The 16,853-nt window shown below is 38.6% G+C and overlaps 1 protein-coding gene across 4 annotated transcripts in view; it reads right to left on the bottom strand.

Moving 5' to 3' along the window:
• Window positions 1–8,276, bottom strand: part of tnrc6c1 (trinucleotide repeat containing adaptor 6C1) — a 43,293-nt gene extending 35,017 nt beyond the window's left edge. For all 4 annotated transcript variants that reach the window (XM_015053074.1, XM_015053076.1, XM_015053075.1 and 1 more), the window contains exons 1-3: window positions 8,235–8,276; window positions 8,006–8,119; window positions 6,998–7,019 (exon numbers count right to left, since the gene is read on the bottom strand). In XM_015053074.1, coding sequence (XP_014908560.1) covers window positions 6,998–7,019; window positions 8,006–8,032 — 49 coding nt within the window. In that variant the 5' untranslated portion in view covers window positions 8,033–8,119; window positions 8,235–8,276. The remainder of the gene's footprint in view (window positions 1–6,997; window positions 7,020–8,005; window positions 8,120–8,234) is intronic.
• Between the last annotated feature and the right edge of the window lie 8,577 nt (window positions 8,277–16,853).

The raw sequence follows: 16,853 nt of genomic DNA, 5'->3' as shown, positions 1-16,853 counted from the left end.
AAACCCCCCGGGGGGGGGGTAAAAAAAAAAAAAGGGGGCCCCCCAGGCCCAATTTTATAAAAAAAAAAAAAAAAAAAAAAAAAAAAGAGAAAGAAATTAAACTGAAATGGAGTAAAGCGAGAGATCAGAGTGAATCTCCATGACAGCCTATTTGCAAAAACACAGTCCTCAGCTGTGAGGCTGCACAGGAGAATTCCCAGTTCATCAAAGATGCACATCAAACGTTGGCCTTGGGGCTGTGTGTGCTTCACGCACAGGAAGACATCTCATTTTCAACTTTTAAAGGGATCCTAATTTTCTGAAAGAGAAGATGATAGCATGCTTGCCTGAGTGTTTAAGACTTTTTTATTGACGTGGGAGAGCGGGGTGTCTGAAGCGACATCAAAGAGTCGAACGCAGAGGGAAGAGGGGTGGGAAGCGTGAACGGCTCCACAATCTCCTGAGTGGAAGTCGCAAACAGGCCACATGACCTTGACGGTGAAGGATGCCCTCTGTGGACGGGCTTTACGAGCGAATGTGCACAGAAGGCAACATTCGGTAAATTTACTAAAAAACAGAGAAAAAAAAAATACTGAAGAAAATGGTATTGAATAACATCTTCTGTGCATCTTTACATATTTACAAAAGTAAACAATACACTGGAAGTAAAACTATCAGCTACAGTTAAGCCCAAAATTATCGCAACCTGAAAGATTTAGATTTAAAGCTAAGACGAATCGTTCGTCTCTGACAGGAAATGAAAAAGATGGATGAAAAAACAACACAATGAGAAAGAGAGGGCAATTTAGGAAAAAAAAAAAACCTTTAATTTAATTTTAAAAATTATCAGTATGCTTCTCCACCATTAATGGAAACAGTGACGTTACAGCAATCAAGGTCTTTTCATGATTGCTGAGCAGATTTCCACTGACACAATAAAAATGTACCTCAAGTCTTTGAGGTTGGAAGAACTCCTTGCCATCACCCTAATCTTTAGCTCCCTCCTCGAATTAAAGTCAAGACTCTCTAGGCCACTTCAGAATGGTAATAGTCTGTAAGGGTAAGCGTGGATCAAATTTGTACCGCACACGGAGCAGAAAATCAGCCAACACAAGCAATCAGACTTTACTTATTTTATTCTTTTTTAGCGCTAAAAAAGGAGACGCTTACCCTTACAGACTAGGTGTGAATGTGACCGAGTCTATACAGCCTCTGATCAAAAACGGGAAGATTCGTTTACTATACTACGGATGCACCTGGTGGTCATCTGATGTCTTACGTCATTCTTATCAGCCAAGTTTCTATTTCCTGGGAGACGGGAGTCTGAGGAGTTTCTATAGATGTTACAATTACAAAGGGCCTTTGTGTGAGAATATGAGGGTGTAGTGTGTGAAAGCATGTGAATGTATTTGAGCTTGATAAGCGCCTCAACAACCTCCATATGCCATTGTTAAGAATAATTCTGGACTTATTTGTAGTTATTTTTTTTTTTTTTACAAAAATCACCTGTGTCACAGTTACCAGCCCCCTTACAAATCCCTATAAAATAATGTAAGTAAAGTATATTTTCTCCTTACTTTTACATTACTTCAGAAAGACCAGGTTATGTTTGTAGGGAGTAATTTGCAACTTTTTTTTGGCACATTTATTTATTTATTATTTTTTGGGAAAATGGGCCAAATCAACACAGAAACTCATTTTCTATGAACATCTCATCCCCATTAATAAATCCTACAGATACCTGTGGGGTGAGCTATCACCCCACAGGTATGATAGCTCATACCTATCATAATAAGCAGAGTGCAGAATAAGCACTCTGCTTATTCTCGCAGAGTGCTGCGAGAATAAGAGTTGGTGAAAACAGACAATAGGTCTCCCCTCTCTGCAGAGTATTAGAAAAAGTCTTGCTCCAAATGGGGTTGTATCGACAGCAGTGGTACTATAATTGTGCCACTGGGGATTCAGGTGACATGGGATTCTTTTCCCCACTTCTTTTCAAGTGTCATCTGTTTTCCAACATTTTCAGCAGGAGATTATACAACTGCAATACAAAGCTCTTTTTTTATTTTTTTCAAACGTCTGCAGCAGAGGGTGCCAATACATGTGGCCAGCAGTGTGTATAACACTTTCGCTGTCAAGCTGCAACGGTAAATCAGGATAATTGAAGATAACAAGAAAATAGAGACGTATCCTTATCAAATGGCTCATTAAAAAGTGGAGGAAAAGCATCAAATATTGATGAGGTATTTAGAGGCTTTCATCTCCATCTTCCACGGGGCTTTAAAATATGAGCAGCAAACCTCACCAGAGTAGACTGGAAGCTTTAATTACAAATGAATAAATGTGACACAGTGGTTCGAATGGGAACCTCTCCCCTCATCACATTTCACACAGTGACTAACGCTACTCAAAGCAATTAATATCTACAAGAACACTCAGTGTTATATAGGTCAGACTTTCAAGTCCTAACTATACCTGAATAGCTCAACACCAAAATCCATCTCTGCTTCTAGTGCGCCTCAAAATACAGATGTTTTTTGTTTTTTTTTTTTTTTTTTTTTTTCCCTTCTGCAGCTTTATGGGTCAGAGAGGCTCGTCTCCAAGACCCCTGCTTACAAAAGTCAGGTGCAGGAGAGAAACAAAACTACTTTGCTGGAGTCATCACTCCCCTGCTCGTGCCCTTTGTGCCGGCAGCTGTAGGCAGCGCAGATTCCTCTGTGTTTTGATTTAGAAGAAGCGAAGCATGAAAGAGGCTGGAATGTCCTGTCCTCCTGACCTGAGCAGCACCTGCTGGGCCTTACACCAACTCAGGCTGGAATAGGGACTTCACACACGAACAGCGAGAAACTGACGGAGAGAAATCTTACTTGGTATTCTCTACGTTGTATAGAAACGACTTAATTTTATTTTTCTATTTCGGTGCAGGAGAATTTGGTACCCAGAGTTAAAAAGGATTGAAAGGCTTGTGCAATACGATGACGGTAGGAGCAAAACCATCTGTTACTCCAGTTCTTCTACGAATATAACAGTTATTATACAACTGATGCTTTTGTTTAGATAAGACATGAGGAAGGGATCAGGCAGTAATGATAACAAAAGGTCATCTTGCATAAATCCCATTTTCATCACACCACTCTACGTCAAACATAAATAACTGAGTAAGTAAGAGACTATGAAATGTTAAATTGATTGACTATGAAACAACAGCTGTAGATTCACTTTCTAATAATGTTATCCACGGCAATACGTAAACGTGCGCCTCGACGTGTGTGCGTGCTTCACTCATCCTTTTGATGATGGCACTGAACTCTGGAATAAACTTAGAAACAAGCTGCCAGTGTAGATTGTCCCTTTTTCTTACTTTACAGTGTTAACGCCATGCCAGTAGCTGCTGGGATTCGGACCTATAATGTCACACAACAACAGAAGATGGATGGGATCAAACACAGCTATGCGCTCGCTTCACTATTGTCACAGTCAACCTTTTCATTCACAGCAGTACGCTGTCACCCAGCAGTAAACAGTGAAATTAAATTTCAGGACCAAATATTATGAAAGCAATATAAGCCAGCAGACCAAAATCATATCCTGATGTTTACCAGCAAACCGTGGGACTGTATATGATAATCGAGCATAAAGTAGAGCACACTTGAAAAGTGGAATGGTTTTCTTTATTTTTTTTTAATTTTACAAATAAAAATTGTTGCTGCATCTGCACCTGCAAGTCGTTTGGGGCACGTCTCCGCTAGCTCTGCACATCTACAGACGGACGTTTTTGCCCATTCTTCTTTGCCAGTTCACTCAGATAGAGATCAACTGAGATAAACAGTTTTCAAGTGTCATCTGAACAGAGCTCCTTCTTTGACTGCAGCAACGCCATCACTCATGCTCCTTCCTAATGCGCTCCTTAGGTCTCAGTTAAGGTGTTTAGCCACTGGTTAACAGCTTTGCAGTTGTGTCAGATTATTTCCATTTTATAGTGAGATGCTCGACTTTATCCCAAACCTGTCTGCTGAGATCCTTGAGCTTTAAGACGTTCTTTGTTCTCTAACAAACCCTCTGAGGCCTTCAAAGGACAGACGTATTTATAGTGAGTTTGAATAACACGCAGGTGGACTATTTCTGCTGGACTGGATTTTATTCAACAGATTAAATGAGGTTGAGAACAAAAAAAAAAAAACAACAGTGTTAAGCACTTTGTTTAAAACATGAAGTTGAAAACTAGGCGTTATATTCCATATGCACAACTTTTGTGTTGCTCTGTCACAGCATTATTGAAATCTGTGGTTGCAATGTCAAATTATCGAAAACTTTAAAAAGTATATATAGTTCAGCAACACACTGCATTACTTCCTTCTTTTTGGCTTCATAATAAGCAGCAAAATAAAAGCCATCAGTTGATTAGATTACCTCCTCAGTGTTGACAAGGTGTGCAGAAGCTTGTTAATGACGCAGGTGTGTGAAAACATGTCATAAACTAAATCATGCAGAACATTAGGACCTGAACACTGGGGATAAGGATTGCTTGTGCAACCGTCAATTCTGCAGCAGAAGCTAATGAGCAGCAATCAGCTCAACGCTTCAGATAATGTTTGAACTCATGTCAACATCTTGGGTGTTTTGAGTGTTTTCGGAAACACAGCGAGTAAGAAAAACAAAAAAAAAATCTATATTTGACTGTTACATTAAGGGACTGGAACAGAGAGGCAGCATGTGTTTGCATGTCTGTTACAGAAGTGGGCCAGGAGAAACAACCCACAACGGGCCCCCTCAGCTGTGTCGGCAAACAGGAAACTGGAGTTCAGTCTCAGTTTCACGTAGCTCCATCTGTTTCTTTTGCTCTCGCACACAGTTTTCTCCCTGCTCCCTCAGATCAACCTGAGCCCCCACGTTTCAGCATTCACCTTCTCTTTGCTTCGCACCAAACAGCAAAAAAAAAAAATATAATAATTTCAACCTTTTCCTTGCAGCCCTCCCTTTCTTCTGCTCCCAGGGTGGGCCTCTCTGCCAGACCAGACAGGAGATGGAAGCAGTTACATTATTAAGATGCTTCGGGTGCTGCTGGAAACCTCCAGAGGACGGATGCATGTTTATTCATCCCCCACACTTTCCTCATTGTCCTAATTAGCTCCCAGTCTACCCTAAATTACTATCACAAACAATCTATATTTTTAAGTTGCTAGTCCAAAATATAATTCACCTTCAAGAAATCTGTTAATGTTTTTTTCTAAATATCGTTAGTGCTGTGTTAACTGTAAGAACCGGGCTGAAGCTAACGATTACGTTAGTAAGCGAGTATTGGACGATTAATCAAGTAATCGAATAAAAAAATGGAACAGTCTGCAAATTTTTTATTTAATCACTTAAACGTTTTAGTAATAATTCAATTCCTTTTTTAAATAAGACAAATGAGTTGTCTAAAGGTTTTTAGGCAACATGTGAACAGCTCAGCCCTTTCTGTAATTGACTTGTTTTTTTTTTTTGATAAACTGGTAAGTAATTAGACAGCAAAAAAAATTAATTTTTTTTTTTAAGTAATTTGAAACGGGTGACGCTAAAACTATGCCAGATGAGGAGTTCTGGCATGTTTTTTTGTACAATTTTAGCTTAATTACTGTTTTGATGGTGTTGTTCTTACATCACATGTCATGTTTAAAGTATACTCCGGTTAATTATTCGATTACTAAATTAGTTAATTATTTCAATGATCGATTATCCAAAATTAATCCAATTAATTGTTTCAGCCCTTGTAACAAAGTAATGCAGAATATGGTCTTGCGTTACTGGCTTGATTCACCTTTCTGAAGCAGTTTAAGAAACTTCTTGAAATAAACTGTGGAAGAAATGCTGCAATTATTCCTGCATTGTAAGTTTCTTCTTAGACCGTATAGATCGGAGGGCATCATATAAACTACAGCGGACAGGAAAAAAATCCATACCGCTCCAGTCTTACAAATACCCTGATTAGTGGATGCAAGATAATTAGGGCAAGTATTCAAGTAAAACTAAATAAATAAATACAAAAATAAATAGTGTGAATATAAAATTCTTACTTGTTTTTTTTAAATATGGTCAATCATTAAAACCATTAATCATTTCCTTCCTCTCTCCGACATGAAAACAATTCTAATATTAGGCCATGACATGCTGTTGTGTTTCTCAATAGTTATTTACTAGAGAGAGGCTTTTCTTTGCTTAAAAGTTGTGATATAATGTAATAAAGGCACAAATAAGGTTTCTCCTAGTTACAAAAAAAGAGTTTTAACCACTGCAACAAACACTTATCTGAACGGTAGAAAATTTCAACATTCACAGCTAATTTTGCTGTATTAATGCCTTGCTGTCAACAACTGCCTGAAGGTCTAATCGAATTTTTCTCCCCCCCGTCTGTCCTGAAACAGAGACCGGCTCCAAACATGCTTGCTCAGCCCAATAAAAGGATTTTTTTTTTTTTTTTTTTTTTTTACAAACACTGGCCTGAGGAGACAAAAATAAATAGTGAAGCTTTAACAGAACCAGAGTTTAAAACCTGCAAGCTAAGCCCAGTCTTCTTCACAACGTCTTCTAAGGCAATTCCCTTTATGCATTTGTATTGTTTGTTATTTGATTTATTTTTTCTTTTATTCTGAGATTCTTTCTCACCTCCGTTCTCCTAGGTAAGCCTGTGGAGCCGACAGGGAGACCTGAGGAGGAGCTGCATCATCCCTACATCATCCACATTCAGCTCAGGCGGTTCCGACCACCCGGCTCCAGATATTTTCATTTTCAACTTTAAATGTTTCACCTTAATTCAGCTTCATGCTTTTTATTCTCACACAGAGATCAAACAGTGGCTCTCTGGGATTTTCAAAGCGCCTCTATCTAAGGAGACAAAAATACAATTTCTTATCCTTAAAGTAAGTTTGCTTCTTATTTACAAAGCAGAAAGCACAGTAGACTAAGCTTTTTATGTGTAAAAACAACAACATTTTGCTCTTAAAGAGTAACAAAACAGGTTTTTGAAACTTCAAACACTTACCTTTGGTTATCTGTTCTGTGGTCTGTAACAAAAGAGAAAAAAAATGAATGAAGATTTGACCTACGACACCAAAATACAAATATTTCAAAGAATTGGATTTATGCAAAGCAGAAAGGCAAGTGGGACGTTTACTGCCATGTTCACATTAAGTGTGATGGAAGCCTAGAGAAAAATAGAAAAAACACCCAGAATGCCAGGCGAACATATTCCAGAATATTTCTTTTTTTTTTCTTTATTCAGTATTAATATTACACTCAAACATACTGATGTGCTTCTTTAAAGAAAAAGTTAGCAAATTATAAAGAGTTTGTCCTTCATTTTATCAAAAGAAAATCCAGCCTCTTGATACAAGAGCTTTGTAAAAGCAATATGAAAAGAGGGTGAATATGTTTTATAGGCACTATAGTAATGCATGATGAGGGAAAATGTCTTTATATTACACTGCACTTAAAATGCAACTGTTGCAGGTTCTGTAGCTGTACTGAACACACCTGTGCGAACCCAAGACTTGAGCAATTGATGAATAAATGAAAAGAAACACACACTGCGTAACAAGAGATGTGATGCAAAACTTATATTTTACCCCCCAAAAGAGATGGTTTAAGTTCCATAATTAAACTATATTTCACAATTAAAAAAATATATTTAATTAAACTTAACTGATCCAAAACACCATAAATGAGTTTTGCGGAGAAATGTTTAATGAGTCGCTCCCTCTATCTACTGCTGATAAGGCAGTGGAGCTAAAATGGCCTGACCCTGCATTAAAACTGAGGTCTTACGAAGATGTTATAAAATCTTATAACATCAGATTTTATTAAACAATAAGTAGAAACAATTAAAGCTCGACTACATGAAGAGATTTTATGTTGGTACTGCTATTAAAACTCGTGCGCCACAACAGGAAGCTTTTCAGTCTGGGTTTTCAGACTTTTGATGGAGGAGTGTGCATGTTTGCGGCTCTCTCTGTGCACGGCGTGTTGGGTTATACGGTGACCCTGAGCTGACCTTAGGAGAGAGGCTGCGTGCATGCATGGATGTTTTTCTAAAACCCTGCAATGGCCTGGCGATCTGTCGAGGTTATACCCTGCCTTTCACCAGATGGGATAAGCCTCAGCTTCACTGAACGGGATTAAGTGAGCAGGAAAAAAAAGAAGAAGAAGAAAAAAAAAGCTGATGAATGAATAAATGTAGGGAAGAGACACAATTCAAAACAGAACTTGGACCGAATGCTCACCTTTTTCTGTGCAGCTTCTTTCTTTTTCTTCTCTTCTTGTTTTTTCTTTTTCTTATCTTCCATCAAATGTTTTTCTTCTTGTGTTTTTGCTTCTTTTCACAGCTAAAACATATAAAGACAAGGAAGGACAAAGCTTAATCTTAACCACCTGCAGCGTTGATAAGTTCTTCACAGGACACCAGAGAATACCAGGGCTGTGCCCGACTTCTTTCTCATATTTTAAAAACACATTTAAAATCGTTATTTCACTACCTCTGGTAATTAAGAGAACGTCAGAAGTTGATGACAGTCAACGACGCGAGCACAGCTTAAGACAGCTGTGCTTTTACAGCCAGGAAAGAGCCTCCAAGCTATTTTTGCGAGCTCGAAAATTCAGCAGTTCAAACTGGCTCTTGTTGTGAATGGCTGATGGAAGTTGTGGGTGGGCACCATTTCAAAAGGGGCACATCAGACTGGTCAACCCACGGCTGCCGACTGTCTCAACAAACACCGAGCCTGACAAGCGCACTCACTGGGTGAGAAGTTAACCTGCTCTGTGTTGGCTGCAGACTCAGCCAGTGAGGACTCAATTTGCACAGTATACTTTCTGCATGTTGTACAGACAAAAATAAAAAAAAATAAAAAAAGAAAGCGTCCACACCTCTGCCCAGAGACGTAAATAAAATGTTAAGTGCAGCCTTGCCAATGAAACAAAAATAGTTGCACAGATGTCATATTTTGAGCTGCATATTTAATTAGGTGGTTGCACTGTTGAGCCTCAGCGTGTCGAGTTCACGTAGCGACATCGTCCTCTTCCTATTCTCCAAGGTAAAATTGGAAGGTCTAATTTGAATGCACCACTGGAGCTGATTTTTCATTTCCAAAGCAATTTCATGTAAACTGTGCTTGTATGCAGAATTTACTTTGTTTTTCAAGGACAGATAGTGGAAAGCTATGCAGCCAACAGCGTGCTCCTAGCCTTCATTTTACATTCATTCTGAGTTATCTACAGAAACAACTCATAACACCATTTGGGGTTATTGACATTAGTCAACATTGCTGCTTGTACTGAAAATGACCTCAATAAGCAGCTCTAAAGATGAAAGTGTTACACTGCTGATTCACACTGAAATATATCCAGAGCTTTAAGTCATTTCCAGTCCAGAGTCTACATCACAAAATGGACAAGTAAGAATTTTTCATACATTTTTTTTAAACATTTAATTTAATAAACAAAATAAAATTTTAGTTTTGTCTTTCTTTTTCTACCTCTAACCCTAAAATGTGACATTGTTGGAGAAACCAGTCTGTTCTACCAAGACCACACTACTGCAGGCGATGGTGACGTGTGCCACTGCCTGGCAACAGGCGCTCCCAGAGGTCCCAGTGAGCAGTCAGGTGGAGACAGACAGCGCCCTTCAGCGTGGCGCTGAAGTCAGTTTCATCCAATCGTGGAACTGGCCAAAGTAAAACAGGTTCAGCTGTTTTACTTAAGTTTGGCTTTGAGGGAACTTTAGAATCCTCACAAAACTGTATTTTGTATAAACACAAAAACTAACAATCAGTTTCCAGATCAGCCTTTCCAGAAAATTATTCAATATCCCTTTAGGATCAATGAATGAAGTATTTTTGAATTTGAAATGTTGACCAATTCTGGGAATGCATTTACGTAAATGAATGAAATCAACATCTAACCAATTTTGTTGCAATATTGAGACATAGGTTAGTCTTAGGGTCAGGTTTCTATTCAACATGTTACCATACATGTTAGCAATATGAAGGAGGTAATCGCATAAAATATCATCAAATGAACTTTAACTACCGCTAAAATATAAGCGGTAGTTATATTTTATACCATGACCATGGGGAAAAATTTAATTTCATATCCATGCACTTTTGCTGCTTATTGGGAATAAAACACCTAAAGCGCTGAAGTGGCAACCAAACAACAACAACAGGTTTGGTGTTAATAAAGGGTTTAGATAAATTTAGATTACATTTTGATCCCAAACTTCCTCCATTTGATATCTGCAAACAAAATATGTTTGCCATTTTAGTTTGGAATGTTTGCCTCATCTGCAATTGCAGCCAATAATATGGAAATGTCCCCCGTGCTTAACTCTGAACTCTGATCAGGTAGCTGTGGATAAGCTTTTATTTACCACTCAGTTATGTTTTATTTTTTTACAACCCAAACAAATAAAGAAATACAGAAGCAAGACAGAGAACAACCTGTCAGGTAGCGGTATCAGACAAAATGAGAAAAAAAAAAAAACAATAGTTTTTTGAGGTGAAATCAAGTTAAAATCAAGATGAAAAATTTATTTACCAAAAAAAAAAAAAAAAGCTTAAAAATTACTTGAAGACACAGGTACGTTGGTGGTATTAACATGTTATCCCAAAAACTGCATTATTAATTTTGTTGCCACTTATGCAGAAGAGAGCTGTTACTCATACCCATCAACAGTTTTTTTGTTTTTTAAAGCTGCAACAGGCTGATTTAGAACCTACAGCTGCAATACTAAATATAGCCGCCGTTGCATCAGTGAGGTTTTTGTCATGTAGGCAATAAGTGAGATGCTCCAGTTAATGTGAGCTGCTGTCCTCCGCTGACCTGGGAGGTCGGTCAAAATGGTTGCAGTTAAAGAAACTTTTGCTCCTCCAGCTAAACTAAACGGTTAAATAATTAAATCGTAAACATGTGCATCAACGGAACAAGTGAGCATATTTAGAGCTTTACTGATCGCCATACAGTCATGCAGTACATTTTCTACCTTTTGCCAAGTTACAAAGACAAACCTATGGATGATTTTCAATATATTTATTTTTTTTTTTTTTTACAAATAAACATATGGTTGTACCATTTTTGTTTTGAATTCTGCAGCTTTTTGATAAACATAACCGGACTCAATTGTCGTTTATATCAACTATAACAACTTTAGAGTATATTTTGATTGATAAGTTTCAGACATATTTGTTTTTTGAAAATAATTTTAAAAAATGTTGAGTAAAAAGACAAACATTTGTCCTAACAACTCAATAACACTTAAGCAAAAAGGAAAACAATGCCACGGATTTGAACTCATACGCAGCAGCAGACTAATAGACTATGCATTATGATGTTTTAATGTGGAAGCGCTTTCCATGCGAATTTAAAGGTCAAAGGCCAACGAACTGAGGTCTGCTGTGGAATTACACTCTCCTGTCAGACCATTGGGATTACAGCTGGGTGTCCCCCCCGTTAAACTAGACACTCACTGTGATGACAAAGGATGGACACAAAAAGGACGGGAACAATAACCGAGGAGAGATCAAGGTGAGTCAATTACAGCCAGAGCATAAAATTGCTTTAAAAAAAAAATATTAAGTGGAAGCGGAGAGTAAACGTGTGAACAAGTAAATGCCTCGCCGCTGTGCACTTGAGCAATAAAGATGAGGGGGGTCGACGGACAATGAAGCTAGTTAGTGTGGACGCGAGAGAGAGATTGGGGAGGGGGAGGAGGGGTGGCAGACCGTAGACGACAGCAGCTGGGCACAGAGCCAGGAATGCCATCGCATGCCTTGCCAACGACGACAGCAACAGCCGCTGCAGCTTTCGGAGATCATGCGAAGCGTCGTCCTCTGCTCGTCTGCACTTCTGGGGACAGGAAAGCTCTTTCAACTTTCGGGTTTTCGCATGTAAAACCTCAGACGCATAATGGAAAAAGGGCAAATGTGCTGCACGTGCCTTTATGTTGCATGAAGGTTTAGAAGGAGGGGGGAAATAAATAAAATAAAATACTGCATGGTAAGCACTGACAAAGTCCCAGGGCTCTGCAAAGAGGATTGCACTCTATAAACTACTTGGAGCTATTCTCAGAGTGGTCATCGTAATGCGATCTAACTCAGCCTAATGGCGTAGAAAAGGTGAAATGTAGGCATCAGTGTTGGCGGTTCTATGAAAATGCACTTAAATAATTTGCATACATCCACTACAAAAACCGAACCTCAAGCAGCTGAAGAAAAAAAAAACAAAAACATTAGATGACACAACGGCTTAAAGAATAACAGATAGAAACATAATCATCGAAAACACCTCGAACAATATTGCACCAATGTCACAATAAGCAAAGATATCCAGTAACAGAGCAGTAGCACTGCACCGCTGTTGGTGGTTAGTAAAAGAAAAAGTTCTGGATTCAATAATGTCCTGACTGAGTTTCATATTCTTGCATTCACAGGATTTATCCAATGGATCCAATTTTGTCTCATAGTCAAAACCCATTCATGTTAGTTCAACTGTTAGGTGAAAAATCGGTGCTTGTATTGAGTTTGTACTGAATTTCTAGTTAGTAATTCCTTACATTGTGTCAGACTTCACATATTTGGCCCTATTTTGTGTCTCACTGTATTTACAATGAGTGCTTGGATTGTGATCAGATCTATGTTATTTGCATCTGTTAAAATCAAAACTGGATTATTATCAGACATAAATAACGGACAGACACAGATGTAAACTCCAAACAAAACAAAACTGTTGTGGAACATGTTCATACAACCTACAGGTTTGCAAGGTTTGCGTTTTCTTCTACAACTGTCGAGTTTGGCAAGTAAAATAAAGTTGCAATTTAGAACAGAGACTCAAACTGGACCTAAACCAGGCTCTTTTTGGATCCATACTGCTCCAACATTCTTGAACACTGACATTATCAAAGACCAAAAATGTTGAGTTTTGGGACGTCAAGTTTCACACTTAAACGTGGATGGATGGAAACATTTAGGCAGCAGGAGAGGAGATCAATTCTGAAAACACAGATCTATCCAAATACCAAAAAAAATACGTCATACGTTTCCAGACTAAGTAAAAAAACATCCATAGTAACATTCTTCATGTAAAAGAACTTGCAAATCACTGATTTGATGTCCGACATGTAAACACACAAAGAAGCTAATCCCTGTTTGTACTGGTAGTGACACAAGCACTGGAAATGATAACAAATAAACTGCCTTTTTAGCAAATCAATGAGCAATAACTACAAATAGCATCTGGGTATTTCTTCAAGCTTTAAACTTGAGGGTTCTCATTTTGTTCAATGCAAGATCATCATTTTCAGACAGACTTATGGATATTGAGAACCAGCCAAACCAAATGACACGATCCGGCCAAATATCCCTCAGTTATTCAAGCAAAAGGACTTCAAGGGTTTTTAAACTGAAAGTTATGCTATGACCTAATCTGTATTATAATCACAGTGTTTAGCGGTCTGGTTTTGTTATCAACCCCCTCAGCCCCTTCCTTTTCATGCCTCTCTGTGAATAGACACTGCCTCTTTCACAGGCTTTGGTTCCTGAGTGGGGCCCCCCTAACCCAGCAGTGAGAAAAATAACCCGGGTGACCCCGTCTCTTAACCGCCACCTCCTCAAGACCAAATTTAGGCTCCATGACACATTAGTAAAACCAGCAGGAATCAAAGCTTACGTTGCTTTGCTCTCTTAATGCGTCAGAGCAGTGGCATCCCCCAGCAGGTATGTTACTATCAGCGAGTCTGCAGCTGCCATTTTTTGCTCCAGTTGCTTGATTGATGATTACGCTGTTGGCTGCATCGCCCCCCTAAATTGTGCCTTGTAGTTTCCAGAATTCCTATTAATAGCAAACAAACCCAGAATATCATCAACTGTCTATTTTTTTTTTTCATAGACAAGTCTTCTTGTAAATAGTAAATAGTTTGACTGACCTGAAGAAAAACTGAATTTTTAAAATCAACCATGTAGTCTTCATTTTTTTCAGTGACATTTATACCAAAATTATTTTGATGATACATGTCCACATGCTTAATTCTCAGATTATGTCAATTTCATTAGACAGCTGGCTTAAATAGATATATAATTAATGGGAATCTGGTGCAGTATAAAATTACCATAAAATAATGTAAAATCTTAGTAAATACATGATTTTTAACTACCACCTCAAAATTTATAACAACAATACTTAAGCATAATAGATAAACTGATAATTAATGATTAAGTACATGAGTTAACTATTTCACTTACATTTTCAAATTGGGAGTGACAAAATGACACAGCTTGAAATGGTTGAGCTGGTGAAGAGAAAAATACTCAATATTTGCACAGTTCTGCCAGCGTCAGTATAAATAAGCATACATTCATGGTATGACATGTGACATTTAATAAAATGAAGGTATACTAAGGTTTTAAAAACAAATGTATAATTTTTAAATTTACTAAAATTGCCATGTAGTTAATGAGAAGGTAGAAATAATGCCAGGATTATCAGTTTTGTCCAGGGTGGAGTTACTCAGTGACCCTCCTCCTCCATTTGCTTGGCACAACTTATCAGCAAACTAGAATAAAAAGAGTAGTGTCCCCGACCCTTACCAACAAAAAATAAATAGATAAAAAAAAATCAAATTTGGCTGTATAGAAATCCCATTAAAGTCAAGTTATCACTGCAGACAACCTGACTAATCAACAGGCTACCAGCTTGTTAGACTTTAGTTATTCTCTAACACGCGTGTCAAACTCCAGTCCTCAAAAACCAGCGTCCTGCAACAGTTTGATGTGTCCCAAATTAAACACTCCTGAATCAAATGACTATTACCTCCTCATGCACTCAACTTCAAATGAGTCCCGCTAATGATCTAATTACGTGACTCAGTCTGTTGACACAAAGAGTCATTAGTAAAAGTTGCAGAACACCGAGAGGACAGGTGTTTGACAATGAACAGACCTCAATAACTGATCATATTCTTCACAATAATCACATATACTTACAAGACAACTAACTTGGTGGGTGGTTAACTGAAAATTTGGTTCAGATCTGTCAAAAATATTCAAAACTATTTTTTTATTTGTAGCAGAAGAAATGTTTATAACTTATTTTCCTTCATATAAACTTTAAAATTTTGTTCCACCATGCACAAAGGGAAGTCGAATTTGTTTTTATCCCATTTTTGCATAAAGCCAAGACATGCGGGGTTAAAGAGTTCAGAGGCATCATTTCTCAGGGATTACACAGAAATCTAATGCTCACACTGACAAGACAAAGAACTAACAGCAGATTTCAAGCAAACGCAAAATGAGACACTCCGGTTGCAATGCACTAAAGAAACAAGAATAGCATGTTTTGGTTCTGCCCCGCAATTAAAATGAGAGCTGGAAGTAATCAATCTACAAACTGTGGAGCAGGGACTGATGCCCGAGCGAAGGCTCTTGGTGAATGAAACTGGCAGTGGTGTGTGGACATAAACCCTGTAGATAAACCGGGGCTAAATGGGTTTAAATCTAACCACGTGACGCACAAAGCACATTTTGTGCGAATGAGTGGCGATAATAATGTCCATGTCGGGTCTCCCGCAAAGCAACGCAACGGCGGGTGTCCCACCGACGTCTGTCGCCCAGCAGCAACAACACAGTCGCCCTTCATTTTTGCCCCAACAGGGGAGCTTGTTCGGTTCGCAAGCAAGACGAAAATCGACTTTCGAAACTGACAAGCTGTAAGCAACGCAAACAAACACCTACGATATCTGCAAACTTCGTAAAAGCTGAGAACCCGGTGCAAAGACGACAGTGATGTCACAGTGGGCTGAGCCGAAGATATTTCCATATAAACACCCCGTCCAAAACGACAGGCGTCAAAGTCTTGCACATCTGCGCATTTGGAACACCGTCGAAAATGCGAGGGGTTGCTTTCTGGCAGCACAGGAAAAAGATACGTAAATCCTACCTTGAAGCGCTCAGTTGGTTCTCATCGGCGGCGGAGCTTCTGCAGCCATTTTGTAGTAACTAACCGGAGCAGGGAGACGGTTGAATCCGTGGTAACTGGGGAAGGTGGGCGGGGCTTCGGGGTGTCACGTGATCTTCAATAACAAAACAAACTGGTCTCGTTTCACAACGCTCCTCCTTCTCCGGGGTTTCCATGACAACTGCAGCTCCTTCATCACTAACCCTGCTGCCGACGCTCTGCATCTTGCATCAGCCTTCCCACTATATCACCAAAGAGGAAAGTAGGCACGAGTAAAAGTCAAAAGTGACGTGTCCACTAGATATAAAGAAATATATGACTGTTTTAGCTGCGTTTGCAGTTTGTACAGTAAGGAATGTGTATATTTGCTGTCATACCAACAGAGGGCACAATTTAAATTGTGCTGCAAGCCAATGTGTAGTAGCATCTTACTCATCCATTGAGTGCTGCTCTCATGGCGTCTATCTAGCAGGGAATAAGGCTACTACATTAAAGAGAAATTAGTTACGGGAGGTTAATTTCATATGAGCTGAATGTTACTGTTGCACATTACAAGATGCAGAGGAGCTTGATGTATTACACCCAGTCAAGACGTTTTTTTTTCTCCTCACACATTTTTGTGCATGGTGTATTAGTTGGAAAGTGGGGAAGAATCACATGAAGTTGATTTACAATCAAATGTTTGTCATCCACATATTGTTTTCTTTGACAACCATCTCAGTTAATAGCAGAAAATATAAATTACGTTTGAATTTCATGTTGTGACATTTTTTAGATTTCATCCAAATGTCAGATTTAGACAGAGCAGTTATAAAGCAGCTCTTTCTCAGAAGGAAGCCTTCTCAGGTTGCTGTCATTATTAATCATAATCATAATTTGAAGAATTATGTTAATAATCT

This window comes from Poecilia latipinna, unplaced genomic scaffold (genome assembly GCF_001443285.1).
Source record: "Poecilia latipinna isolate Pla-1442-1.1 unplaced genomic scaffold, P_latipinna-1.0 Scaffold1159, whole genome shotgun sequence".
Taxonomy (NCBI): domain Eukaryota; kingdom Metazoa; phylum Chordata; class Actinopteri; order Cyprinodontiformes; family Poeciliidae; genus Poecilia; species Poecilia latipinna.
This window is presented reverse-complemented; position numbering and strand designations above follow the sequence as displayed.